This window comes from Lissotriton vulgaris, chromosome 3_2, assembly GCF_964263255.1.
Source record: "Lissotriton vulgaris chromosome 3_2, aLisVul1.2, whole genome shotgun sequence".
Lineage (NCBI taxonomy): Eukaryota > Metazoa > Chordata > Amphibia > Caudata > Salamandridae > Lissotriton > Lissotriton vulgaris.
This window is the reverse complement of record NC_141690.1, coordinates 197,407,435-197,434,317: the sequence shown is the minus strand read 5'-3', so window position 1 is coordinate 197,434,317 and position 26,883 is coordinate 197,407,435. Positions and strand designations below refer to the sequence as shown.

Here is a 26,883-nt window from a genome sequence, read left to right as displayed (position 1 = left end):
CTGAGGTCAGAGCCAATAGAAGGGCTGTCTTCCAGGATATATGTTTGAGATCCGCCCTATGGATTGGTTCGAAAGGGTGTTTCATCAATTGGTTGAGTACCACATTGAGATGCCATGTTGGTGGCACTCTTCTTGGTCTAGGGAAGGATCTGTAGAGCCCTTTAAGGAATTGCATTATTAACCGGTGAGACCAGAGAGAGGGTCCTATTGATGTTCTTGTAAACCGGGAAATTGCTGCCAGATGAACTCTGATAGAGGCATGCGCAAGTCCCGATTGTGCCAGTTGTAACAGATATGGTAAAAGTTGCTCTGGGGCAATCCGGAAAGGATGGAGACCATTGTCCTTACACTACATGCAAAATCGCTTCCATTTCAAGGAATAGGTATTATTTGTGCTGTCCACTCTTGCTTCAGCAAGTACCTCCTTGCACACCTGCGGAATGTCTAGTTCATGGAGTTCTCGGTACTCAGGAGTCATGCCGATAAACTGAGAGACTTCAGATTCGGATGCAGTACCTGGCCTTTGGACATTGTGAGGAGTGTTGGATGTCGACCCAAACGGATTGGCGGTTGGACTGAGAGGCGATGGAGGTCCGTGAACCAGTGTTGCCTCGGCCAGAACGGGGCGATCGGAATCAGTGTACAGCATTCCACTTTCTTTTTCCGAAGGACTCTTGGAATGAGGGGAAATGGCGGAAATGCGTACGCAAACACGTTGCGCCATGCGATGGAAAATGCATTTCCGAGTGACCGCGACTGGGGATGCCAACTTGCGAAGTTGCGGCATTTGGCGTTCTCCCTGGTGGCAAAGAGGTCGATCTGCGGCCTCCCCCATTTCAAGAATATGCGATTCAGCACTTTCTGTTCGAGTTCCCATTCGTGGGATAGGGATCTCTGTCTGCTTAGAGCATGTGCTATGAAGTTGTCTTTGCCAGGGCTGTCAGTGTGATATTGTGGAGCACTAGCCAGTTCCAAATCTTCTGCGATTCGCGAGATAGAGTAAGCGAACGCGTCCCTCCCTGCTTGTTCAAGTAGTGCATTGTCGTGGTGTTGTCTGTTCTGACAAGCACTGGAGAGTTTGAGATGCGTGGGAGGAAGGCTTGCAGAGATAGGAAAACTGCCCTCAGTTGTAAGAGGTTGATATGGAGCTGGCTTTCTTGTTCCGACCACTTGCCGCTGATTTGTAATTCTTGAAGGACCGCTCCCCATCCTTCTAGAGAGGCATCTGTAGTTATTACGTGTGGAGTTGCCGGTAGCAGGAATGGTACTCCTTGCGAAAGGTTCCTGGGTATTCTCCACCAGAGCAAGGCCTTGGATATTTGTTGAGTAATCACAATAAGATCCTCGAAAGAGCCTGTGCTCCGAGTCCATTGTCTGGTCAAGGCCTCTTCCAGGGGGCGCACCCTGAGCCGACAGTGTGGAATGAGCAGGATACACGAGGACATCATCCCTAGAAGGGACTTGAATGTAGGGACCCGTATGGTTTTGTTTGAAGCTACTGCGGTGGCCAGGGTAATAACCTTTTGTTTCCTCTCTTGAGATGGAAATGCTTTTGAACATTCCGTATTCAGAGTAGCCCCAAGATATGTTAGAATTTTGGAGGGCTGTAGGGTAAACTTCTCGTGATTGAGTGTCAAGCCCAGTTGCTGAAAAAGTTCTAGACAGGCGTTGGAAGACTCTTCTGCGCCTGTTGCAGATGGTGCTTTCACCAGCCAGTCGTCCAGGTAGGGGAAGACTTGGTGACCATATTGTCTCAGGAATGCTGCCACAGGTGAAGATTCGAGGGGCTGATTTTAGGCCGAATGGGAGGACACAAAATTGGTAGTGTTGACCCGCTACTGCGAATATGAGGAATTTACTGAGGCGTTTGTGGATTGGGATGTGATAATATGCGTCTTGTAGGTCTAAAGACGTCATAAAGTCTCCTTCCTCCAGCGATCCCAAGATCTCTTGGATAGTCACCATCCGAAACGATTGACTCTTCAAGAGTGTATTGAGTGCTCTGAGATCTAGGATGGGCCTCCATTTTTTCCTTTTCTGTTGTATTAGAAAGAAGCGGGAATAAAATCCCTTCCCTTTGTGAGCTGATGGTACTCGCTCGATTGATCCTTTCTTCAACATTGAGGAGATCTCTTGAAGGAGTAGACGTAAGTGCCTGTGTTGGAGCTTGCGAGGAGGAGTTGTCGGGGGAATTGAATTGAATTCCAATGAATGTCCGTATTGTATCAATTGGAGTACCCATCGATCTGTAGTTATTGATCTCCAATTGTGGAGGAAGTGTGTCAATTTTCCTCCAATTTTGAAATAACGAGATGGTGGATGGACTGGCTGTTGGAAACGGTCATTAGCGTCCGCCAGAGGGTTTCCTCCTCTGTAGTTGGACTTTCCGTATGAGGTCTGACGTCCTTGTTGCTGTTGCCGCTGCTGGTATTGCGTTCGGCTTTGGTTATATGAGTAAGAGGATTTGTTCTGGTAAGATCCTCTGTAAGAGGGCTGACCTCTACCCCTGCTCCCTCGAAAGGACTGGTTTTTAAACTGTAACGTGCCAAGCGCCCGTGCAGTGTCCGTATCTTTTTTGATTGCCTGTAAGGCCTCGTCTATTTTCTCCACAAAGAGGTGTTGGCCGTCGTAGGACATGTCAAGTACTTTTGTTTGGACTTCTTGACGAAAGGATGTTGCCTTGAGCCATCCTTGTCTTCGCAAGACCGCTGCACCCGCTAGCTGTCTGAAGCCAGTCATTCCGACATCTACGGCACAGTCAATAAGCTCTGATGCTGACGTTTGTCCTTCTTTAAGGAGTGATTGAACTTCCTCGTTTAAGTTATCAGGCAGTTCTGTCAGATATGGGGCAATGTCTTCCCACAATTGCCTATTGTAGCGTCCTAGTAGTGCAATGGCGTTAGCTACTTTGATGGTCATGGCTGAAGTGGTTGACAAGCGTTTGCCAATCCAGTCTAGTTTTCTGCCTTCCTTGTCTGGTGGTGCTGACAATGGAGAGGACGGATTTCTAGAGTTCTTTTGTGCTGCTTGGGTAACCACGGAATCTGGTTTTGGATGTCCAGTAAGGCATGTTGGTGCAGTTGCTGGTGCCTTATATTTTTTATCCAGTCTGGGTACCACTCCGGAGACCGAGGCTGGTGTCTGCATTAATTGTTGGCCATGTTCCCATATGTGATCAATGATTGGAATTGATCTAGTTGTTTTTCTGACTGGGTCTTTAAAATCATATAAGAAACAGTCCGTTTCAGTGGAATCAATAGTCATATGGAATCTCGTGGCCGCTCTCTCCACTAAATTATGGAATCCGCCAATGTCTGTTGGCGGCGAGTCCGATGTAGTGGGTTCAGGTGTGGCTGGAGATGGAGCGATGTTGTCTTCATCGTCCCTGTGGTCGGAAAGGTCATCCCGAACCTCCCATTCTTTTGGTTCCTCACCCTCGTCATCAGTAGATGAGATATGTTGTACTGTCTCTCTCTCTCGGGGTATCACCAAAGGTGATGGTCTTGGTCTTGGAGATGATGTCGGCCCAGATGAGACCGGAGTTTTTTCCATTGATGGGGCCGTTGGAGAGTCCGGAAATCGTTTCTTGTAGTCTTGTATCAAGAACTGTAGATCTGAGACTATGGATACTGGAAGGCATACCATAGGTGTGACCTGCTTTTGTACCTGCGAATGTACAGTTTCTTCAGTTATCTCCATTTCATCGCCATCCTCATCTGTGCTTTGGCATTTTACGATAAGATCTGAAGGACTGGTGGCCTGATCGTACTGGTCATCGTCCGATTCGTCGCCTTGCAGTAGTTTAGATGGGAGCAAGGTTTGAACCCTGCTTGGAGACGTTAAATCCGGTGTAATTGGATCCTTTGTACTCTTTTTGGGGGAATCAAGTTGGATTGTTTCCATAGCGTCGACGGTATCGTCGTTGTTGGCGTCGTCGACTGAATTCCGATTGAAGAGCTCATTGACGGTATCTTCGCCGACGGTTCCGTCGTCGACGGTGCGCTCGTCGACGAGGTTTTCGTCGTCGACGGGGTCTTCGCCGTCGACAGTGTGCTCGTCGACGGTGTTTTCGTCGTCGATGTGCTTGACAACTGTGTCTTCGACGACGATGATGTTTTTACCGTCGTCGATGTCTTCCGACGACGACACGCCCGTCGTCGAGGGGGTCTGAGTAGGCGTCGTTTTGGTTTTGTCGTCGACGCTGTTGTTGTCGTCGTCGACGGAATCTTAGGCAACGTAGAGTGCTTTTTTATGAGAATAATCAACACAGGTTTACCCGCCGTCGATGATGGAGTAGTCGTCGTCGTCGATGAATATGCGTACGACGCCGTCGTCGACACCGTCGTCGATGTAGAAATATAGACTGTAGGGATGGATTTCCTCATCGCTGAGGGAAGCGTTGACGGATTTGTTGTCGACGACTGCGCAGGCTTCCTGAAGGCAGGCGCCTCCTTACCAGACGTGGTGGATTTTGCCTCTGAAGACTTGGAGGGAGTCTTTTTAGGAGGAACGTTTGAAGGGCTAGGGGAAGTAACCCTTGGCCTCTTTAAGGATATTTTTGAGGAAACTGAAGCCATCTCACCATCCTCTTAAGACTCCAGGTCATCTCTGGTGTTCAGTCTGTTCAACCAGAGGAGCAGCCTTCCTTCCCTTTCTTTAAGTGTTTTTGTAGAGAATGTTCTACAAATTCGGCATTCTTTGGGAGAATGATCAGGATAAAGACAGTACAGGCAAGTTTCATGCTTGTCATCGACGTGTAGTCTTTTCTTACCACAGGATGAGCAAGCCCTGAAGAGACCTTTCTTCTGTTGATCAGCCATAGTTGAGTTTTGAAGAAAAATATCCAATTTTCTGTGAGAAAAAGAGATAAACTATGAAACCTGAGGAGAACTCAGGTGGAGACTCCCTTGCACAATGTGCGGTAGAAAATCTGAGCGACTGAGGCTCCTGAAAGGAAGGTTCTAGAGGGAGGTGGTAGCTGATTGGCTACCTTCTGGAATTTGGTCCTTTTTACAAAGGGACATGGTTAGGCTACTAAGGCAAGGCCCTTAGGCCTACTTTTCTCTATGTATGTCTATAGGACATTACTTTTATATATACCGGGGACTCCTGTCATGACGACGGGGAATGATTCAGGCATGTGAATCTATGAAAGACACCCATAATACTGGATAAGCTAAGATTTGGTGACATTTTTGGGCAGCACATCTTGTGGACTTCATTTTTTTAAGGTAACCGCAGCACCTTTCATGATGTGACATTTTCTCGTACCACGAAGTGCACTCGCATGCTGTACTGTGAAGCAAGGACGCTATGCAGTCGTAATAAAATAACATCACAGTACACAAGAACTGAAAAATGATTTTACTTTATCTGCGGTTTCAAGATGCTACTTAGCTGCAGTTTACAACCACCGCAGAAAGTAGTAACAAGGAAGGTGCACTATGTGACTGGTAGTACTGATACCTGGTCACGTGATGAGGGTGTTTTAAAGTGCGTAAGCAAATTGATCGTGATGCACCTCACCTGTGAACAAGGCCAACAATAACGGGTAAAACGCGTAGGGTTTTGATGTCCTGCCACTTCTGCACAGCAAATAAAGCCAGTGAGACACTGAGTTGGGCTTCGCAGTTCTCTTTTTTTGCCTTGGTGCGCCAAATGCCGGTTGCTCCATGCCCGCTTTACGAAGCCGTCCTGTAGGGATCGTGGCTCCCGTCAGTTGGAGAAAAGATATATATATATATATATATATATATATATATATATATATATATATAGATATATATATAGGATTATTCATAGATTATGACTATTGATGAGTATCCCCCGGATGAGAACCCCATATTACTTCCCCTACTTGGTCAAACAGACTTCGAGCGTCTGACAGATATTTGTGGAGATCATCCTGAAGCAAGCGCCATTTTATCTGGAACTTGCTGTATGGATTCTCGCCCTGGTGAAGAAAATGATTTACAATGTATAGTTCCAGGTGGGGAGGGGGCTGACTCGTACCAAGGCGAATCCTTCATTACCTATGAGCAGGCCTGTGAGGATTTTGAGCTAAATTGGGGCCACTATCTGATTTATGCTGGACTTTGGAACTTAGTTTAGGTAACGTGGCCAACATACACCGTGATTCCGCAGATGACACACTCGCTAGAGATACTGTTCCCTTGTGGAGATGGGAGTAGACTTATCTCTCTTCTGTATTATACCATGAGGGCCGATTCAACGGCTCCCTTGCCCAAGGCTCGTGCGGCATGGGACGCGGCCATGTCATAGCCTTTAGATGACCTGACGTGGAGAGTAGTAAGTGCACTTATGCTTACGGTATCCTGCAATGCAAGCTTTGAGTTAATACACTGTAACTACTTACACCACACGTACATGACACCAGTAAGGTTGCACCACATTGACCCGGACCGCCCAGAAGATTGTCCTCGGTGCAGCAGAATGAGGGCATACTTCTTGCATTTAGCATGTGGGGTCCTAGGGTACCCCAATTTTGGGCCCGGTGGTGGAGTTGGTGCTGGAGGGAACAGAACTACGAGTGGAGATTACGCCACAGCACTGCATACTGGGATACATTACGAAACCCCAAAACTCCTGTAATTACTCCTAGTGTTGGCAAATGGTAGGGTCGCAATAACATGGATGGGGAATCGTACCCCAGAAGTGGAAGTGTGGCTCAGAGATGTGCATGAGTGGCCCCTGGTGAAGGAAGCGCACATGAAAACCAGTCGTAGGGATGCTAAACTGGCTGATGATTTCAGGACGTGGAGGGAGTTATGTAATGTGTTTTTAAACCCTGACACATGGGCAGTGTGCCTCAGATAGGAGCGAAAGCATGGCTGAGGGGAAATTGGACTGATAAACCCATTAACATACTGACAGACTCTTTGACAAGTGCTATCTACAACGCCAAAATTATGATTGTCTTATTGGTACATATGAGCTACACCACATGTTCCATCTGTCTTCTCTGATCGTGACTGCACACCTGATGTGTTTTTGTTACAAAGGATAAAGAAAGGTTATACATTTTCTTTTACTAGTCAACTGCATCTAACAAGTCAAATCTTCCTCTTGACACATGGAAGTTTTTTTTTACAGCTTTAAACAACAATACACCAGATCAAAACGTATTAATAAATAGGTTGGTGAACAGAACTTAAAAGGCTTGTTGAGAGTAGATCTAGACTGTACTTGCTTTGTGATCTTGATAACCAACAGCATCTAATCTTAAAGAAGATATTTACTTTGCAAAACTTATACCAGAGGAACATCTGCATTTCAGAGAACATTTTGGAATGTTGGCGATACCTGCTTAAGTTGCTCCCGTAGGCGCTCTTCTGTAACACCCAGTGCTCTCATGCCTCTTGCTCGACATGCTGCTTGAAGCTCCTTTACACTGAGAGTGTCCACGCCTTCCTCTGCAATCAGCTATATGGAAGACCAGAATAAGCTAAATTTAGAGGTCATTCAAGAAATGTGAAAGAAATGGAAATTATCTTCTAGGACATGCACAATGATATATCAAGACATAAGGGAAGCTATTACGCTCTAATAAAAAGTTGTCAAGCACGTGCCAACTTATGTAGGACAACTAATCTTTATTACTTGATATTACAAAGTACTCCCTTGTTTTTTAAAATATGACCCGATGATAAGAAACTCTGAGACTATCTTCTACCTGGCTCTGATAGATTGTGAGGTTTTATCATATGTCTTTGGACTCCTATTTCCAGCTTCATCTAGGATGTCTCAGACACAGTCAACTTCTATGATGAAACCTATTTAGTTTGACAAGGATCAGAAATTCCATAGGTATCGCCAAAATCATGAGCTTAACAACAACCCTTTATCACACTATCACCATCCTGAACTGCACCATCAACTTTCGAGGCAGCAGAAATATTCACCACACCTGATGCAGGATACCTGCCATTACAATCATGAACTTAGCTTCTTCCTAACCAACAAAGTTTAGAATATCAAATCAGTTAATGACATCCTTACTTTCCCTTCATCACCCTACATCATCAAAAATGCCATAAGTCCTCATTCACACCAGGCAGTCTTACAGAAATATAATCTCACCACAGCATTCTCCTTTCAAAAGGTTATCATTCTTACCAGCCTGCCATACAGAAACGTTGTCACTACTAGAAAAGCATCAGACTCAATAAAAGGCTAGGCAGTCTGGTGCAATTGCATCGGCACTGGCCGAAACACACTAGTTATCCCAAAAAGCGGTTTTATAAGCCGCATCTTCAATGTCTGCCTGAACTCTGATGGCTTTAAATACTTCACTGTACCCAGACTTTAAACATTTTTTTAAAACAGCAAAGATTCAGCTGACCGACATTTAAAACACTCAACACACACCAGCCTCAAATGGATCCCGACCTCAAAAGATATACACATTCCAGTTACCTTATCAGCGTACCGATCCAACCCCAACATTACACCAAAAATGCATACAAATTGACTATGAAGGTGAATATTTTGATTGTACATTATTTAACCTGTGAAACAATAGGAAGACAATTGCTAGGGGGTGTGGCCAGCCAGAGCAAGATGGCAGATGTGGAGTAGAAGAACTCCGCTCCGAAGACCCGCAATCTTTTAAAAATCACCGCCATCAGTGCAGCTGCATGATACGTTAAAAATCACTGCCATCGGTGCCGCTGCAGGCTGTCACAGCATTGGACCAGGGCACGGAGTATTGGAGATGTCCTCTAAACTTCATTTCTGCCAGAGGAGGTCCGGATCTGGGCGTGGGTAGGCGCAGACGTCAAGAACGTGTGGAGTCGGCCGAGCCTGAGGAACACCAGCACTCTGGCCTCTGGCGCCTCTCACAGAGTGTGACAGCGGTGCATAGCTGCGGCACGCTGAGAACACAAGATCGCTTCCAGTGTGAGTCGGGCCATCGATCTGTAGTTATGGCTGACCAGTTGAAGAAGAAATGGGAGATTCGCCCTCCAACCCTGGTCGGGATGATGGGTAGAGTGGTTGACAGGTGGAAGCTGTTTTTGAGGAATCTCTGCCTCTGTAGGAGGATTTCCCTCTGTACTGCTTGTAAGAGGCAGAAGGCGGTTGACAAAAAGACTGCTGTTGTTGGGAGAAGTAGTAACGCTGTTGACACGGATAGTGTTGGTACTGCCAGTATTGGTTGTAGCCTACTCAAAAAGAATAGGAGGAACCACGACCCTTCGCACCACGAAAGGGCTGCTTCTTAAATTGTAGAGTGCCGTGAGCACATGCGGTGTTGGTATCCTTTTTTATCGCCTGGAGGGTGTCATCAATGTACTGGCCAAAAAAGGATTCGCTGTCATAAGGCATGTGGGTAATCTTTGTCTGTACTTCCTGCCAATAAGAAGTAGCCTTCCGATGCCACCGGAGAAGCTGGAGGGGGCGGCCCAATGATCCATGAAGGCGGAGGAATAGGCGTCTGAAGAACCGATGAAGCCGGCTCCGAGGGAGGAAACCGGCGGTAGTAATCATCAAGCATATGTTGCAGATTGGAAATGAGTGACATGGGCATCTGTGCAGATGGATTTTCAAGTGGTGGTTGAATATTAGGCTGTGAGTAATAATCATACTCTTGGTCATACTCCATATCCTGCCACTTGATGAGAAGCTCAGAAGGACTACGAGCAGCACGGAATCGGTCATCCTCATCTGATTCCTCTTCATCAACCCCATAATCAAACAGCTACGCTGGAAGATTAGGAGATGCTTGAACTGGTAACAGAAGGTCCAAAGAAGACAGTCTATGCTGAAGAAGGGGAGCATTTGTCAGCCCTGATGGTGGAAAAAGTGTTGATGAAGGCTTCAAAGGTGACTAGAGGCATCTAATCTGAAGGTGGAACCAAAGATTCTGCTGAGGAAGCTGCAGCCGTCAACGAGATACGTAGTTGAAGCTCTGTATGCGAAGGTTTCAGTGCCGTTGATGAGGCAAGCATCGACGAGGCAACAGTCGACAAGGAAACCGTCTATGAGGAAACCGTCGACCAAGCAGGCTGATTCTTGGAGGCCGTCGACGAGGAGGCGGCTGTCGACTAATGATCAGAGACGGTATGCTTCTTCTTTTTCGTCGAAGGAGAGGGAGGCGGTAGACGAGTGAGGCTTCACCGACACAAGCATCAACGGAGAAGACGCAGATGACATCATCATTGTAGGTTGATGAGAAGGTAGAAGTAGTTGTCTTAGTAGTGACGAGAGAAGACTTTGTCTAAGGAGGAATCGACGACGAGCTTGTTGATGAGATACCAATTTTCTGAGGCATAGTTATATCACACAGAGATTTAGACGCTTGAGACTTAAATCTCAGAGGCGTAGAGGGTAGAGACTGACACTTAGGAAGAACAGGAGCTCCTTTTGAGGAGGAAGGATGGTCTTCACGCTTAGAAGTGTGATGTTTCTTCAGCACCATAGCCTTAGCAGATGCCATATCCGCCTCACTAGCCCTCTTCTTAGAGGAAACAGTCTTGAGAGAGGGATCACTCAACATCTGACAGGAGATTATCCTTTATCTTGAGCTTCTGCAGCCACAGAAGAAAACTCTCACCTGATGGTAAGGGTGGAGGCAGTAGATACACTTTTTGTGTGGGTCCTCAGAATGAAGTGGAAGTTTACCACACGACTCACAGTGTCTAAAGACTGATCTCCTTGTAGTGGACATAGTAGTGAAGATATTCTGAAGAATTCCTGAAGAAAAAGTACTCCCTTCACACGACATGCTGTAGAAAATCTGGGAGCCTGAGCCTCTGGGGAGAAGGTTCTAGAGGGTGTTATCGCCTGATTGGCTGGAGTTTGGACTATATCTAATGACTTGGACAAGTTATTAAATTGACAGGTTTTTACCTATTAACTTCTATGTTACAATACTTCCTATGGATCTTTTAGCTTTTCTCTTTGTTATGCTATGGCTATATTGCTATTCTATGTACCGTGGGACTCCCACTTCGATGACGGGGAATGATTCAAGCATGTGAATCTATGAAAGATACCCCAATACTGGAGAAGAGCAGTTATGACACGGACACCCTGATTGCTGTGGAAGCTGCGAGTGGTTGGACGCAGAGATGGAAACTGGCAAAAGGGCAGCGTTTCGTGTGACTTTTCAGCTGAACTGCCCCCCCCACGCTGGCGCAGGTGAAAGAGGACCAAACTCTGGCCCTGCCCATAGCAATCACCTGGTGGGTGGAGAGATGCTTGCCACTGTCAGGTCGTGAAGTTAAAAATCTTTCTGAGGTGGACTCTCGTGCCTGCAAGCAACACAGACTCCTTAGTTCTCCCACAGACAGCTAATACTCTGATATAACCCAATAGACGCTACCCGGATTGATCCCCATCTGGGGATTGCCTAATTTTCAAAGCAGAGATTCGCTGGAGGGGCACCTGCAGCCCCACACTATCTATCTGTCTGGCTCATGCCTGGAGACTACTATCGTATCGGCACTGCAGACGACCTGGGGCAAGGTCTGGGTGGAGTACAGCTGCGTCCAGTTTGCCACTCACATGGGATTCTGACTGAGAATTCATTTTCTGATTTATCCATCATTTAAGCATTACATCGAAGAAATGGGTCTAACTTACTTTCCCCAGTTTTTAACTCACCTTAGTATAATTGCATTGGTCCCTTCGCTGATGTATGTGAGAGAAAAGTAGAGTTCCCCATCCATGGGTCTTTTGGTTCATTGTTTGGGAGGTCCCATGTTCAGAGTCTGCCCTGGATTAGGAGTTGAGGGGTTTTCCATTAGTGCTCATCACACAGACCACACAGTGAGTGTGTATGTAGAGATGGGGAGCGTATCATAGTTATAGGAGGCTTTACAAATTGGAACTCAAACACAAAACCATTCTTAAACATATATATCTTGGGACGACTGTGTGCCAGCAAGTATCAGTAAAGACAGCACCTTGCTTTGGCGTGCAAGAAATCAGCCTTGCTTTATACATGGAGATTGTCCAGCTGTATGCCATCACTTATTTATAACACAACACTCACTAACACACTGGTATATCTCCTACTCAGTGATATTAACACAATACACCAAAATAGTTCTAATGCAATCAGGTAAGTAGCACAAAATACAGTGGTCTACAGGGGGAGAACAAACCATACACTAAAAAAGTGGAGTGCGATTTACAAGGAAGAACGGAACTTGGACCAGAAGGCCCAGAGGAGCCAGGGACACAAGGAACCACTCAAGGTAAGGACCCCTGAACCCCACAGAGGCTGCGTGCAGAGTGGAAACACAGCCGCGTGCTCAATGGAAGTCAATGGAGAAGTCTTGGTTGCCGTTTTGAAGAAGGACTGTTTTCAGAGGACCCCGGAGAATTCCCTTCAGGGTGAAAGGTTGGAGAACCACCCCACCCGTGGATGCCCTGGGAACTAGACTAACTACACATGGGAACCCAGGTGCATAGGAGCAAAGAGACTTCGGAAACCTCCGTAGATGACAATGGAAGACTTGGACGAAAATGCCTCTGGAGAAGAAAGTAAAGAAGTCAGGTCGAAACCAAGAGCGGATTCTGGAAGTGAAATACCTGCAAGCAGAGGGGACAGAGTCTATGCCACTCAGCAGTGACCAGGAGGCACAGAAGAGGAATGCCCAGCGATGTCGGGAGATTCAGACTAGTTGACGGTGACCTTGTCGCTGCAGCTGTGAGGACCAGGCGATGCTGAGGAAGACCAGAAGCTGTACACGAGCTGTCCCACGTCAGGTATCAGTGACTAGGTGGTCGGTGTCCGGCGGGAGGACCAACAAGCCTTGGTAGTCGCAACTGGCGTGGAGAACAAAGAAAAAGCGACGTTGGGACTGGCAAGGTCCAAGGGAGTCACCAACAGCAGGAGAGTCAGAGCAGACCCCGAGTAAGCAGGTGAGCCCTGAAGCAATAGAAGACCTTCAGGAGGATCCACAGGCCAAAGGCACAGGTTTTGCAAGAGGATCTCGCGTAGCTCAACAAAGATAAAGCCCATGGTGCAGAGGATGTGGTGAGGACACTGATCTTAAGGGGAGAGATGCTGGAGGATGGGGCTTCTTGTAGCCCGAAGATCTCTGGAGTGAAGAGACAACATGCCTTGGCAAGGGAAAATCGACCAGTGCACAGAGGTTCAGTCCCAGCTGTTCCAAAAAGGGATACTGGCCTAAAAAGTGCAGAGAAGACAGGCCAGGCCTCTGGGGAGCTGAAGAACCACCAACTGTGTTGCTGGGCCTCGGAAGTCCGTAGGACTACAGGAGCAGCAGACAGGTCAGCTTTGTTGCAGAGCCTGAAGATGCAGGGGAGTGACTCTTTCACGCCAAGGGAGATTTCTTCGGGTGTCCTTGATGCCCACAAGTTTGTTGAAGAACCTGAAAGAAGCACAGATGCAGATGACAAAGATGATTTGAAGAACAGCAAGACCAGGAGCAGCAGGAGTCTTCCTTTGTGCAGTCTCAGTTCCGGTCGAAGTTTAATGAAGTCAAAATGTTCAGATGTTCGAAGAGCGACTTTGTTTCAGGTTTGAGTCTTGACCCACAACAAATCTAAGGACCCACCCACAGGTAAGCCTTTAAGTATCCTAAGGGAAGGGTTGGAACAAATCAGGGGTCCCTCCGAGAGGAGGGACTGGACAGAGGGGAAGATACTCCTATGTCCTTTGTCCAGTTTCGGTCAGAGAAGGAGTAGAAGGCTCCATGAACTGCCTCAAATTGGAATATGCAAGAAGGGCACCAAATATGCCCTTCAAAGCAGTCTGATTGTGCTGGCAAGCACCTTCACCCCAGCAAAATACACTAAGTCCTGTCTGGGAGGTGGTCCAACCTACCAGTAACAGTATCCCTATTGTTCTACCGTCCTCTGATCGAGCGTGGCTTAGCCGCAGGAGGGCAAAATCGTGTCTGTGGTCGGCAGCAGCATTAGCTTGCTGGCAGACCCTGAAAGGCTATTACAGGGAGTAACCACAAACTATCCCCACAGTACATGGGATCATACTTCCAACACTGGAATCAGCCTCAGGGTAGGATTTCAACATGTTTGATATCAAACATGTGCAAAAGAAACAATTGATGGACGGAATGCTGGGCACTGCAAACATTCTCCCCCAGTCAGAAAGATCTGGGTTTAATCCATCATTCTTTTTCTCACCACACCACCCCGGTTTGGACCCAGCCATATGCAAATCAGTCTTGACCCTGTTACTTGTGGGAACAGTCTAGCCCGAACTGCCAAGCCAGGTACTCCCTGGACCGGAAACAAGCATCCTGGGACCGGTTTCTGGTCATCACCCTTCATCAGCCAGGCTAGTTTGAATCCACTGGGGAACCACGTCTGGGAATAACCTTCCCACTAAGGGAAACATATGCAGAAGAAACAATTGATGGACCGAATGCTGGGCAATGCAAACATTCACCCCCAGTCACAAAGATCGCAGGGTCAAGACTGATTTGCATATGGCTGGGTCCAAACTGGAATTGCATGGTGAGCAAAAAAACAATGGATTTTGGCCCAGATCTCTGTACTGGGGTGAATGTATGAAATTGTTCTGCATTCTGTCCATCAATGGTTCTTTTTGCATGATATCAAACATGTCCCGGTTTTGTGAAGCCACTATATAGTTAGACATCCCGTAATTTTATTAAATGGCTGACCGCACTTACCCTGTCTTCAGGACTGAAGAGCCTGCCATAGGGGTGACACAGGTTTTAAGCGTAGTGACCCCAGATATATGAAAATGTATATCTGTCGTGAGAGGTGCAAGCACCAACTCACACAGGCTGCAATGGCAGACCTGTAGTCACAGTTTAAGTTAACTCCCATGGATGGCATAATACATGCTGCAGCCCATATGAGACCCCTAGTGTACCTATGCCCTGGGTACCTTAGTACCATATATTAGGGATTTACAAGGGTACACAAGTAGCCAATTGAGAAGGCACAAAAGAACAAGTTACTTACCTTCGGTAACGATATATCTGTAAGAAACATTAGTTAATGTTAGATTCCTTACCTTAGAATATCCCCAGGCGTCAGTCTGGATCCGGAAACTTTTGCGTAGCAGTACCCCTGCGCGTCGGTAGGCGTCGTCTGCAGGCGTCCCCTGCGGCTCCGCGTCCGTCGTCGGCGTCGTGCGCCGTGATGACGTCGCTGGAGTATATAGACGCCGCCTCCGCGCGCTGACGTCAGTTCTTTGCACACAGCTTTTCCGCGCCAGGAGACGCAGAGCCATGAGAGAACCAACACTGGTGCCATGTAAAACTAGGGCCCTGAAAGGGATGTCCTTAACCCTAGGTATCAGTTCGCAGAACGGGGAGGATGGGTGGGTTCGGTAAGGAATCTAACACTAACTAATGTTTCTTACAGATATATCGTTACCGAAGGTAAGTAACTTGTTCATCTGAAAGAAACACGTTAGTGTTAGATTCCTTACCTTAGAATAGATACCCCAGCAATACCAACCCCGGTGGTGGGTCTGCGAACCAATACATTCCTACACCAGAAAGTCCTGGAGGACAGAACGGCCAAAGAAGCCATCCCTCCGGACTTGACTGTCCAGGCAGTAGTGCCTCGCAAACGTGTGCAGCGAGGCCCACGTAGCCGCTTGGCAAATGTCCTGCAAGGGGACTCCCCGGCCCAGGGCAGTAGTAGCCGCCGTGGCCCGAGTGGAATGGGCCCTCAGCCCAACAGGAGGCTCCTTCCGAGCCAAAGAGTAGCACGCTTTGATGCAGAGAACGACCCATCAAGAGATGGTTCGTTTACAGACCGCCCGTCCCTTCTTCGCACCCACGTAGCCAACAAACAGCTGGTCATCCACCCGGAACTGGCGTGTGCGATCCATGTAAAATGAAAGTGCACGTTTTGGGTCCAGACGATGGAGCCGCTCCTCATCCTTTGAAGGATGCGGAGGCGGGAAGAAGGAAGGGAGGGTGATGGACTGCCCGATGTGAAAGGCCGAAACAACCTTGGGACGGAAAGAAGGTCTAGTCCTCAGAACCACCTTGTCAGGATGAATGGACAGGAAAGGGGGTTGGACAGAAAGAGCCTGGAGCTCACTCACTCTCCTGGCAGAGGTGATGGCAACCAGGAAAGCCGTCTTTAAAGTCAGGAGACGGAGAGGACAAGAATGAAGGGGCTCAAAGGGAGCACACATCAGAAAGGTTAGAACCAGGTTCAAATCCCACTGGGGCATCACAAACGGAACAGGTGGAAACATGTGAGTGATGCCCTTCAAGAATCGAGTGACAATCGGGGATTTGAACAAAGAAAGCTGATCAGGAAGCCTCAAGAAGGCTGAAAGGGCAGAAAGATAGCCCTTGATAGTGCCCAGAGCAGAGCCCTGCTGGGCAAGAGAAAGAAGAAACAGAAGAACCTCCGAAAGAGGGGCAGAAAGAGGATCCACAGCCTTTGCTGTGCACCATGCCACAAATCTGTTCCACCGACAGGCGTATACCGACTTAGTGGAGGGACGCCTGGCTGCCAGAATTACATCACAGACTTCAGGAGGCAAGTCAAATGGCCTCAACTGCCGCCGCTCAATCTCCAAGCATGGAGGTGGAGACTGGACAGGTTCGGGTGGAGGACCGTCCCCTGCTGCTGCGACAGAAGGTCTTCCTGAAGGGGCAGGCGGATCGGGGGACCGACTGACATGCTGAGTAGCTCGGGATACCAGTACCTTCGAGCCCAGTCCGGAGCCACAAGGATAACTTGGGCCCGGTCGCGCCTGATCTTCTTCAGCACTCTGGGCAGAAGTGGTATAGGCGGAAAGGCGTATAACAGACCGCAACTCCACTCGCGCCGAAAGGCGTCGCCGTGCGAGTGCCGTCTTGGAAACTCCAACGCGCAGAACTGATGACATTGCGCGTTCTCTTCTGTGGCGAATAGATCTAACCAAGGCTCTCCCCATTGCAGAAAGATGCCTTGCGCCACGTCCGAGTTCAGACGCCATTCGTGATCCATCGAGCACCGACGGCTGAGTTCGTCCGCCTTGGCGTTCAGGGAACCTGCCAGGTGTTGAACCGTCAGAGTCACGCCCTGACGTTCCAGCCATTGCCAGAGGCGCAGAGCCTCCTGGCAAAGGGTCCACGACCCCACTCCGCCCTGTTTGTTGCAGTACCACATGGCGGTGGTGTTGTCGGTGAACACCTGCACTACACTCCCGTTGACAAAGGGGAGGAATGCCTTCAGTGCCAGACGAATCGCCCGCAGCTCCAACAGGTTGATATGGAGCCGGGACTCCGCCGGAGACCAGATGCCTCTGATCTCTGCCTCTCCCAAGTGGCCACCCCAGCCCTGGAGGGACGCGTCCGTCACGACAACGTGCTCCGGTTGGGGAAGGGAGAGGGATCTGCCTCTGACCCAATCGCGGTCCGTAAGCCACCACTGCAGTTGTCTCGCAGTGCCCTCCGAGATCAAGACGTGGTCGGACAAGTTGCCCTGATGCTGGGCCCACTGAAACTTCAGGTCCCACTGCAGAGCCCGCATCCGCCACCGGGCGTGATGCACCAGAAGGATGCAGAAAGCCATCAGTCCCAGCAGCCGCAGCGTCAACCTGACCGAAACCCGGGATAGCGGCTGAAAGATGGGAATCAAAGCCTGAATATCCCGGACCCGCCGTTCCGGAGGATAAACCCGAAACTGCGCCGAGTCCAGAACCGCTCCGATGAAAAGGAGCTTCTGAGAGGGACACAGGTGTGATTTCGGCACATTGATGGAGAACCCCAGGTCGTGCAAGAGGTCTGCCGTCATCTGAAGGTGGTGGACGACTGTCTGGGGCGAGCCCGCCTTCAACAACCAGTCGTCTAGGTAGGGGAAGACTGAAACCCCCAACCTGCGCAGATGGGCTGCGACCACCGCCATCACCTTTGTGAACACCCGTGGGGCGCTGGTAAGGCCGAAGGGAAGCACGATAAACTGAAAGTGCTCCTGGCCTACCGTGAACCGCAGGTAACGCCGGTGGGCCGGCAGGACGGGGATGTGAAAATAGGCATCCTGCAAGTCCAACGCTACCATCCAGTCTTGTGGGTCTAGAGCAGCCAAGACCTGAGCTAACGTCAACATCTTGAACTTCTCCTTCCGGAGGAAGCCGTTGACGTTCCTTAGATCCAAGATAGGACGTAGGCCCCCCTTGTCCTTCTTGGGTACCAGAAAGTAGTGGGAATAGCAACCACGCCCTACTTCTGGCCCAGGAACGCGCTCGATGGCCCCCTTGGCCAAGAGGGCCGTAACTTCCTCCTGCAGAAGTGTCAAGTGGTCCCCCGACACACGGTGGTTCTGCGGTGGCATGGCTGGAGGAGTGGTCTCGAAGGGGAGGGAGTAGCCCCTTCGGACGATTTGCAGCACCCACCTGTCCGAAGTAATCGTGCGCCAGTGAGCGTGGTGATGGCGAACCCTGCCACCCACTGGCGTCACATGGGGCCGAAAGCACGGACTAGGAAGATTTTGAGGCAGATGCTGCGGGGGGAGGTGTGGTCTGACCCCGCCGTTGTCCCCGACCGCCGCCACGGCGGTTTCCACGGCCGCCACCGCGTTGAAAGGATTGTTGCGGCGCGTGGCTGGCAGCACGTGTGGGGGCGCCCCTTCCTTGGCCACGAAAGGGACGAAACGAACCCGTTTGCTGACGCTGGGTCGAGAGACCCAAGGACTTGGCCGTGACCCTGGAGTCCTTGAAGCGTTCCAGCGCGTGGTCCGCCTTGTCACCGAACAGGTGACAGCCATCGAACGGCATGTCCATCAATGTATTCTGGACATCAGCCGAAAAGTTGGCGGATCTCAGCCAGGCGTGGCGACGAATCGCCACTGTCGTTGACATAGCTCTGCCCAGCGAGTCGGTCGTATCAAGACCACACCGTATCGAATATTTCGCTGCATCTCGGCCCTCAGCCACAGCCTGACCGAGTTTTGCCCGCACCTCCATGGGGCATTCTGGCAGCAGTTCCGCGACCGTATCCCACACAGAGTGGGTGTAGCGGCCCAAGAGGCAAGCGGTGTTGCAAGACCGCAGGCCCAAACTAATGGACGAGAAGACCTTCTTGCCAAACTGGTCATACCTCTTGGATTCCCGGTCGGGCGGGGCCGACGGGAATGCGGACTGGGAGGTCGAGGCCTGGATCACCAGACTCTCAGGAGTGGGGTGGGTAGACAGGAACTTGGGGTCGTCCGGACAAGGACGGTGGCGCCTGGCCACGTTCCGATCAACAGGCGCACCTGAAGCGGGCCTGGACCACGTGCCCAACAGAACGTCTGATAAGGCTTCATTAAACGGCAGCAGTGGCTCCTGTGGGCATGACTGCGGTTTGAAGACCTCAGTGAGGATGTTAGGCCTCACGGCCGCGACGGGGAGCTCAAGGTGTAAGGCCTTGGCAGCCCTCATCAGCACCACTGAATATGCAGCTCCCTCCACCAATGCCACGGTTGGAGGAGAGATCAAACCAGGGTTAGGAGGGTCGTCCAAACCACTGGCATCCCCCAAGTCACCTGTCCAGTCCGGGTCATACTGGCACTCGCGTGACAGAGGGTCCTCGGACCCCTCCCAACCTTCACCGAACTCTTCATCCTCTCCGTATTCGGAGTCAACGATGTAGACCGGCTCCTCGGGGTTCATGGGCCCCATCGGCGTCGAGCGACGCCGGTCCGGCTCCGCGTCCGGCGTCGGGGAAGGTAGGGGAACGGCGCCGCCCGGCGCCGGCACCGGAGAACCGGCGCCGCGCGGGGGCGGCGTCGGGGGTAACCCCGATGGTAACGGCGCCGGGGAGGCCGGAAGACCAGCCGGCGCCGATCCCTAAGGCCCTTGCGGCGCCGGGGTCGGAGCCGTCGGCGGCGCCGGGGCCGGAGCACCCGACGGCGCCGACGCAGGGACACCCGAACCGCCAGGGCCCCCAGACGGTAGCACTGGGCCCGAAGGCGCCGTAGGCCCCGTCGGAGAAGCGAGCGCCCTCATGGCCATGAGGAACGCCTCGATCTCCTCAGGCGTCGCGCCGTGCCCAGGGACCGGAGGGTATGAGGCAGGCCGCGCCGGCGACTCTCGCGGAGCCGCGGGGTTGGGGTCACCCGAGCCCCCGGCCGCATCGCGCGAGCTTCGGGGGGGAGTCGGGGGTACGATGACGACGCCCCGACTTCTTGTGCTTCTTACCTGATGAGCCTGACGAGTGGTGTCGACTTCCGGAACGCTCGGCGCGGCTCCGCGACCGCTCCCTCGAACGCTCTCTCGACCACCGGCCGGACCGGGACCGCTCCCGGTCCCGACGTGGGGCCGACACCCGGAGCTCCAGTAGCTTGCGGGACCGCTCCCGCCTAGCCTTGTTGGTGAGGGCCCGGCAGTCGACACAGGAGTCCACGTCGTGGTCGGGGCCCAGACACCGGAGACAGAGGCGGTGATGGTCTGTGACCGACATCGCGCGCTCACAGTCATCACAGTGCTTGAACCCAGGCATCCTATCAGGCACAAAGAGAGAAATAACTATCGAAAAACTTGGTCAAAAGACCGGAGTACTGCTCTTCAGATCTGCGTCCACTGGCGCGGAAAAAAGAAGAACTGACGTCAGCGCGCGGAGGCGGCGTCTATATACTCCAGCGACGTCATCACGGCGCACGACGCCGACGACGGACGCGGAGCCGCAGGGGACGCCTGCAGACGACGCCTACCGACGCGCAGGGGTACTGCTACGCAAAAGTTTCCGGATCCAGACTGACGCCTGGGGATATTCTAAGGTAAGGAATCTAACACTAACGTGTTTCTTTCAGATGTCCTAATCAGGTCAATTTAAGAGAGAAACCACAGTGATTGGAGCCCTGGTTAGCAGGAACCCAGTCAGACTAGGTCAAAAACATACTGACACCAAGTAAAAAGTGGGGGTAACCATGAAAGCAGATTCTACTTACTACACTGGTAGACAACTAATTGGTGAACTCAGCCCACTTAAGGAAAGAGAAACTGGGTTATGGCCACTAAACGGACTGTGAAGTATACCAAAACTAGAAAGCAGCATGAAGAGAGGAGCCGACAAAAATAAAATCAATTATTGAGGCACAACCCCTACCCATAGAAGTTGGTAAAATATGTGAACTTGTGGAGTAGACCAGTTTACCCAGGGAAAGGATTAGATTATTATTTAGGATAGCATCTAACTCTCTCCACTCCCTGGTATGGTCCATGTGTAATTTATCTACCACAGTACATTTAAACAAATTGTTGGTTGAAGCAAGAGGGCTCTCGCATACAATCTCCTGCCATAATTATTTTGATCTGTCAGTGCCCAAATAACATAACTTGAGGTGGAAAGAAGAGACGACTACTGTGCCCACGATTTAGCATTGTAAAAGTTGACCAAGGCTATAGTGATTAAACCAAGAAAAAGTTCATTTTGAGCTCGTATTACATGTGATCCCAGATCTATTTCCTTAACCTTCCCGCAAAACTCCAAAGAGATAAAGGTGACTAATCCAGCTTTTGCCCTCTCTGCCACCTTTGCCACTGCAGGAATGAAAAAGGTTTTGTATCCTTCAAGGAAAAAACTATTTGACTTCTCTCAGGTTTCTGGCAAACAGGTGACATGGTATTTCCTTTTAAAATGAAGCCAATTTAAATCATAGAACTTAGATGCAAGTCCAGCAGTATTCCATGACACCACCAACAAATCTTCAGGGTTACAGCCAGGCATATCAACAGGGAGATTTACAGATGGAAGAATGTCAGAGTTCAAAGAAGGATCAGGTTGAACAAGTCAGTCACATGAATTCAGCGTACTCAAGGGGCTATATCTGTGAGCAGACTTCAAAACAGGGGACGCAGGGAGCCATCCATTTCCTGTGCTTGCTTGTTGAGAAACCGGTTTCCATGAGGCACAACATACCACCTCAGGCTTGGCAAAGAAATTTAGAGGAAGAGCCTGAATTAGTGAAGGTCTGCTATTTCTCAGTGAACTTATGGTGGTCAATACTCGTGAAGCTATAGTGGGCCTATTAAAATTAATCTCCACACAATCACCTGCCCACTTCTTCACATCACTGCCCAACTAGCTGATATATATATATATATATATAACCAAATACTTCTCCAGTCAAGAAAAGAGATCCGGGCCACTTGGAGATGCAAAGCGTGTTTTATTTTCAATGGCTTTCTCGACGCGTTTTTCACGAGCTATAGAGCTATATATATATATATATATATATATATATATATATATATATATATATATATATATATATATATATATATATACACAAACACTCCTTCTTTACCAGATGGAAAGAAGCACGCCGACCAGGCGTCAAGATTCAAGGTACTGGTTTATTCAGGCAAAGTGGCAGCACTGTATGCAAATGTCAAATCCACTCGTTTGAGCTTTGGTCTGCCATGTAAGCACTTCATGAAAGGTTCTAAGGCACAATGTCCAGACGCGTTTCAAGAACTCCTCGTTCTCTTTCTCAATGGCGTTTGTGCTGACTAGAGTTCGTGTTCTCACCCATTCACTTTAAAGGTCCTGCCCCGAAGTGGGCGTGGCACATTGCATCTTGGGACCTGTAGTGCAGGGTCTGTCACACTCACCGTTAATACGTCGAACTCTAGCACATAGTCTAATTTCAACACCCAGTGGTTACACGTTAAAGCTTATCTTGCAGCATGTCGACCAATGTCCTGAAATTTGCATCCATTTCACGCTTGCATCCTTTTTGGAAAAACGCTCGTCTGCCTTCAGCCAAGTGTGAACCGGTGCCTTTGAATTGATGCTGAACGTGTCGCACGATTGTGCTCCACCTTCCCACGCTCACAACTTGCACTGGGGCACAGTGATTGCTGGAAACTCCGTGCTTGCTGGTAAACTCCGTGCCGCTTACCAGGCAAGTGATGTCATTTGAGATGTCATCAGTGATGTCACTGACCATGTCATGAATGATCTAATATGTGACATCATCAGCAGTGGATTGCGGGTGCGCAAAATATAGTTAGTACAACTAACTATATAGGAGCAATTTCATTGGTTTTTTAAATGCTAATTCCTAACTATATAAGGCCTGAAACCTATGGTTTTTCTCTGAATTTGAAAGGTTTTTTATATGCTAAATCCAAACTATATAAGGCCTGAAACCTATGGTTTTTTCAGTGAATATATATATACTCAGACACACACACAATATATACACACACACATATATATACACATATATATATATATATATATATATATATATATAAATATATATATATATATTTCTCACCACGTTCTCCTCTTTCAAAGTACGTAGACCACACACCAGGAGTTTGCTGTGATGTGGAAGTTTATTGGCAGCAAAAGAAAGCAAACAACGCGTTTCACCTCACGGCTTGTTCACGTTTGCCGAGGTTTCAAAAACAAAGTCTTTACATTGTTTAACCCTCATCATAGAGGTAGGACTACTCCAAACTCACCATTCGTGCACAGTGTGGGGGACATTTTGGAACGGGAATTAGCAACCTTTAGGTACAGTGTCATTCACAATGTTAACCAAAATAAATCTTTTTGTATAACAACACAAATTTAGGCAAGAAATAAAATGATTTAAATTCTCTAAATTATTTCATTAGGACATGTGCTCATTTACATGCGCTTTTGTTGGAATAGCATAATTGACTGTTTACGGATGACTGAAGTACCGCCCAAGTGGGCATGGACTGATAGTTGTACTTGACATACGTGGTCTGACTGCGCTGTTTGTATTAGTCACAGTAATCTCATCGGCATGACAGTTTGCTGAAAAATTGCAAAGGATGTGTGTTTAACCCATATAATCCGCAGCTTGCCAGATGGAAAGCAGATTGTACCTGTTATTCCATAGGTGCTATGGGAATATTTACAATAAAGCCCCAGTGGGCATAGGATATGATCTATAGAGCATTATTCCTCTATGGAATTTAATAGATCCCAAAAACAAATTTACTTCTAGGGTAGCTGCTTGCAAAGATATTATCACAGTACATGTCGATTTGATAAAGTTATTTCAAGGTTTTTCAAAAAGTCCTGCCCAAGTGGGCAAAGATCCTAGTCATATATTGTCTCAATCTGCACTTGCAGCAAGTCCCACAGATGGTTGTCTTCAGACTTTTCTATTTCAGTTCTATATTGATTGTCCAAAAAATGCTTTCCAACATCTCTAAATGGTTTTGATTGTGATTGATAGTCATGTGCGTTCAGGCTCTAAAGTCCAGCATATATACAAACAGATTCTGTGAATTAAAACATGGAAAAAACTGTTTTTAAAAAAAGACGACTTACAGTAAGCAGCTGAATACTTTTCAGATTATTTCATATATTACATTTATACAGTTTACACGGTTCTTTTATTGTTCAAGGTGTACAGATAATTCCTCAAGGTTGTTCAGACCCTGCGGGAACGTGGTTTCGAAATCAATAATATACCTTGATTCCATCTTCCTAAGGCATGTTGTTCTGTCACCACCACGTACTCCTAGATCTATCTTGTCAAGCACCACCATCTTGAGTAGATTTTCATTTTGGAAATGGTGTTCAAAGAAATGCCTGGCCACAGGGTATTGGACATTATGATTCCGAATAGCCCTTAGGTGCTGCAACACCCTCTCTTTTGCCCTGAGTGTGGTGCTTCCTATATACCACTTATCGCATGGGCAGATAAGTAGATATACACAGTATGTGGTGTTACAATTTAAATTCTTACGTATAGAAAACACCTTCCCTGTTCTAGGCACAGTTATCTCTTTGCAGTTGGTGCTGTTGCGACACGCTTTGCACGATCTGCAGCATTTAAACCCAAACGTGTCAATAGGTTTGGTCTTACTAGTTACAGAATTCAGGCTGAGTTCATCCATCAAGGATTTGCTCCGCCTGAATGTAACTTGTGGGTTAGCATCCAGATGTGATGTCAAATGATGATCAGTTAGAAGTACATGCCAGTGTTTCATCAGGATCTTTTTCACATCCCTGGCTTGGCCTGAGAAAGTAGTGATAAATCTGATATTAGAATCAGTGTCCTTGATTTTGTATGTGTCTAAGAGATCCTTTCTCTCCTTTGTGTCCACCCTTTTGATAGCACCTTGTATGGTTTTCTCATTGTACCCACGATCTCTAAAGCGTTGAACCATAGTTTCCTGTTCTTTCTCAAACGCTACTTTCGTGCTACAGTTACGTTTGGCACGTAGTAGTTCCCCATAGGGGATGCTGTCTATGAGGTTTCTGGGATGAGCACTCCTCGCATTAAGTAGACTGTTGCCTGCTGTAGATTTTCTGTAGAGACTGGTGGTTATAGCAGTCCCCTGAATCTCAACATTTATGTCCAGAAACTCTATTCTGGATTTGTGTATGTGTTCCGTGAATCTGAGATTAATAGTGTTGTTATTCAGCTCGCACACAAAGCTTTTTACTGATTCTTCAGTGCCATCCCAGATCACAAAGATGTCGTCGATATACCGAAGCCACAGGACAACATTGGTGTTAAAATTGGCGATTTCCCTGGACACCTGCTCCTCCCACCACCCCTTGAAGAGGTTGGCATAGCTGGGGGCGAAGCAGGTGCCCATCGCCGTGCCCTGTGACTGTCGGTATACCTGCTCATCAAAAATGAAAAAATTGTGATGCAGACAAAAGTTGATAAATGTCACCAGCATTTTTGAGTGTTCCAAGTATGTAAGCACAAGGACAATCGCTGCAAGTGTGTGGACTAGATTTGGAGAATCCGTGCTTCTCACATGGACAACTGTATGTGGCAAGCTCACGCGTCGGAAAACCTTCTGATTTATTCATGTTCGCACCAGACGGAAAAACAAAAAATACTGGGTATCCACAAGCACTTAAATAAATATACAGAATTAAAACAACACTTTAAAATGTTTTCCATATTAAAATGAATACATTTTAATAAAAACGACACAATGTAAATTGAATGTTATCATAACAAGTTTCCTTAAATTTCCTTTCATCTGAGATCGCAACGGGTAAGCTAGTGTGTGTGTGTATATATATATATATATATATATATATATATATATCTATATCCAAAACAACAACGGGGTCCTTCCGGGATCCTTTCTCCCCAGTCAGGTGGCGTCTCACGTTCGGCGGACCACTCCGGCCGAAAAAGTCATAATAGCCAACAGGTTGCTTGTGAAGCAAACAAGACGCACTCAGGAGTATTGCAGCAATCAGGATTTATTTGTCCAGATTTACACGCTACGCGTTTCGGCAACCAACTATTGCCTTGATCACACGTGCATTTCCTTTCTTCTGAGATCGCAGAAGTCGCGACGGGTAAGCTAGTGTGTGTATGTATATATATATATATATATATATATATATATATATATATATATATATATATATATATATATATATATATATATATATATATGTATATATATATATATTTCTTTTTTTTGTTAATAACAAAAGCCCAACGTACCTGAATAAGAGATTACAAACTTCTTAGAATATAACCATAATTTGGTTCCCTGAGATACCCAAAATGAGACAAAATAGTTCAGTCAACGATAAAGGTGTAGACATTGCCCATTCAGGGCAAAAATGAGCTGGTAAGAATACCCATTCAGGTCAACGAAAATCACATTAAAAACATATAATTGTGACCGTACAGAGATGAATGCATATTAACAATGTCTCTATGGAATGTACTCAAAAATGAAATGTTTGTGGTTCCAAAATTAATGTTTCTTTTAAAATGAGCACTTAAGCACTCTATTGATCGCCATCTAAAACCCATAAAATGTTTGGTAAAATATGTATACTACAAGATGGCCACTGCCTTTACGAATTAAATCTTTTTCTATTTCGTTGATTGAATACAATGATGGGGAGGGTTTAAAATGGCTCAATTTGGTAGTACACAAATTGACACTGACGAAGCTAGTAGAGCGGAACGCGTCTGTCT

General features: G+C 47.9%; 1 protein-coding gene across 1 annotated transcript in view; it reads right to left on the bottom strand.

Annotated features, from left to right (window-relative positions):
- LETM1 (leucine zipper and EF-hand containing transmembrane protein 1) overlaps positions 1-26,883 on the bottom strand; it is a 733,094-nt gene that overhangs the window by 343,507 nt on the left and 362,704 nt on the right. Inside the window, exon 7 of the mRNA XM_086964211.1 lies at positions 7,324-7,443. Coding sequence (XP_086820337.1) covers positions 7,324-7,443 — 120 coding nt within the window. The remainder of the gene's footprint in view (positions 1-7,323; positions 7,444-26,883) is intronic.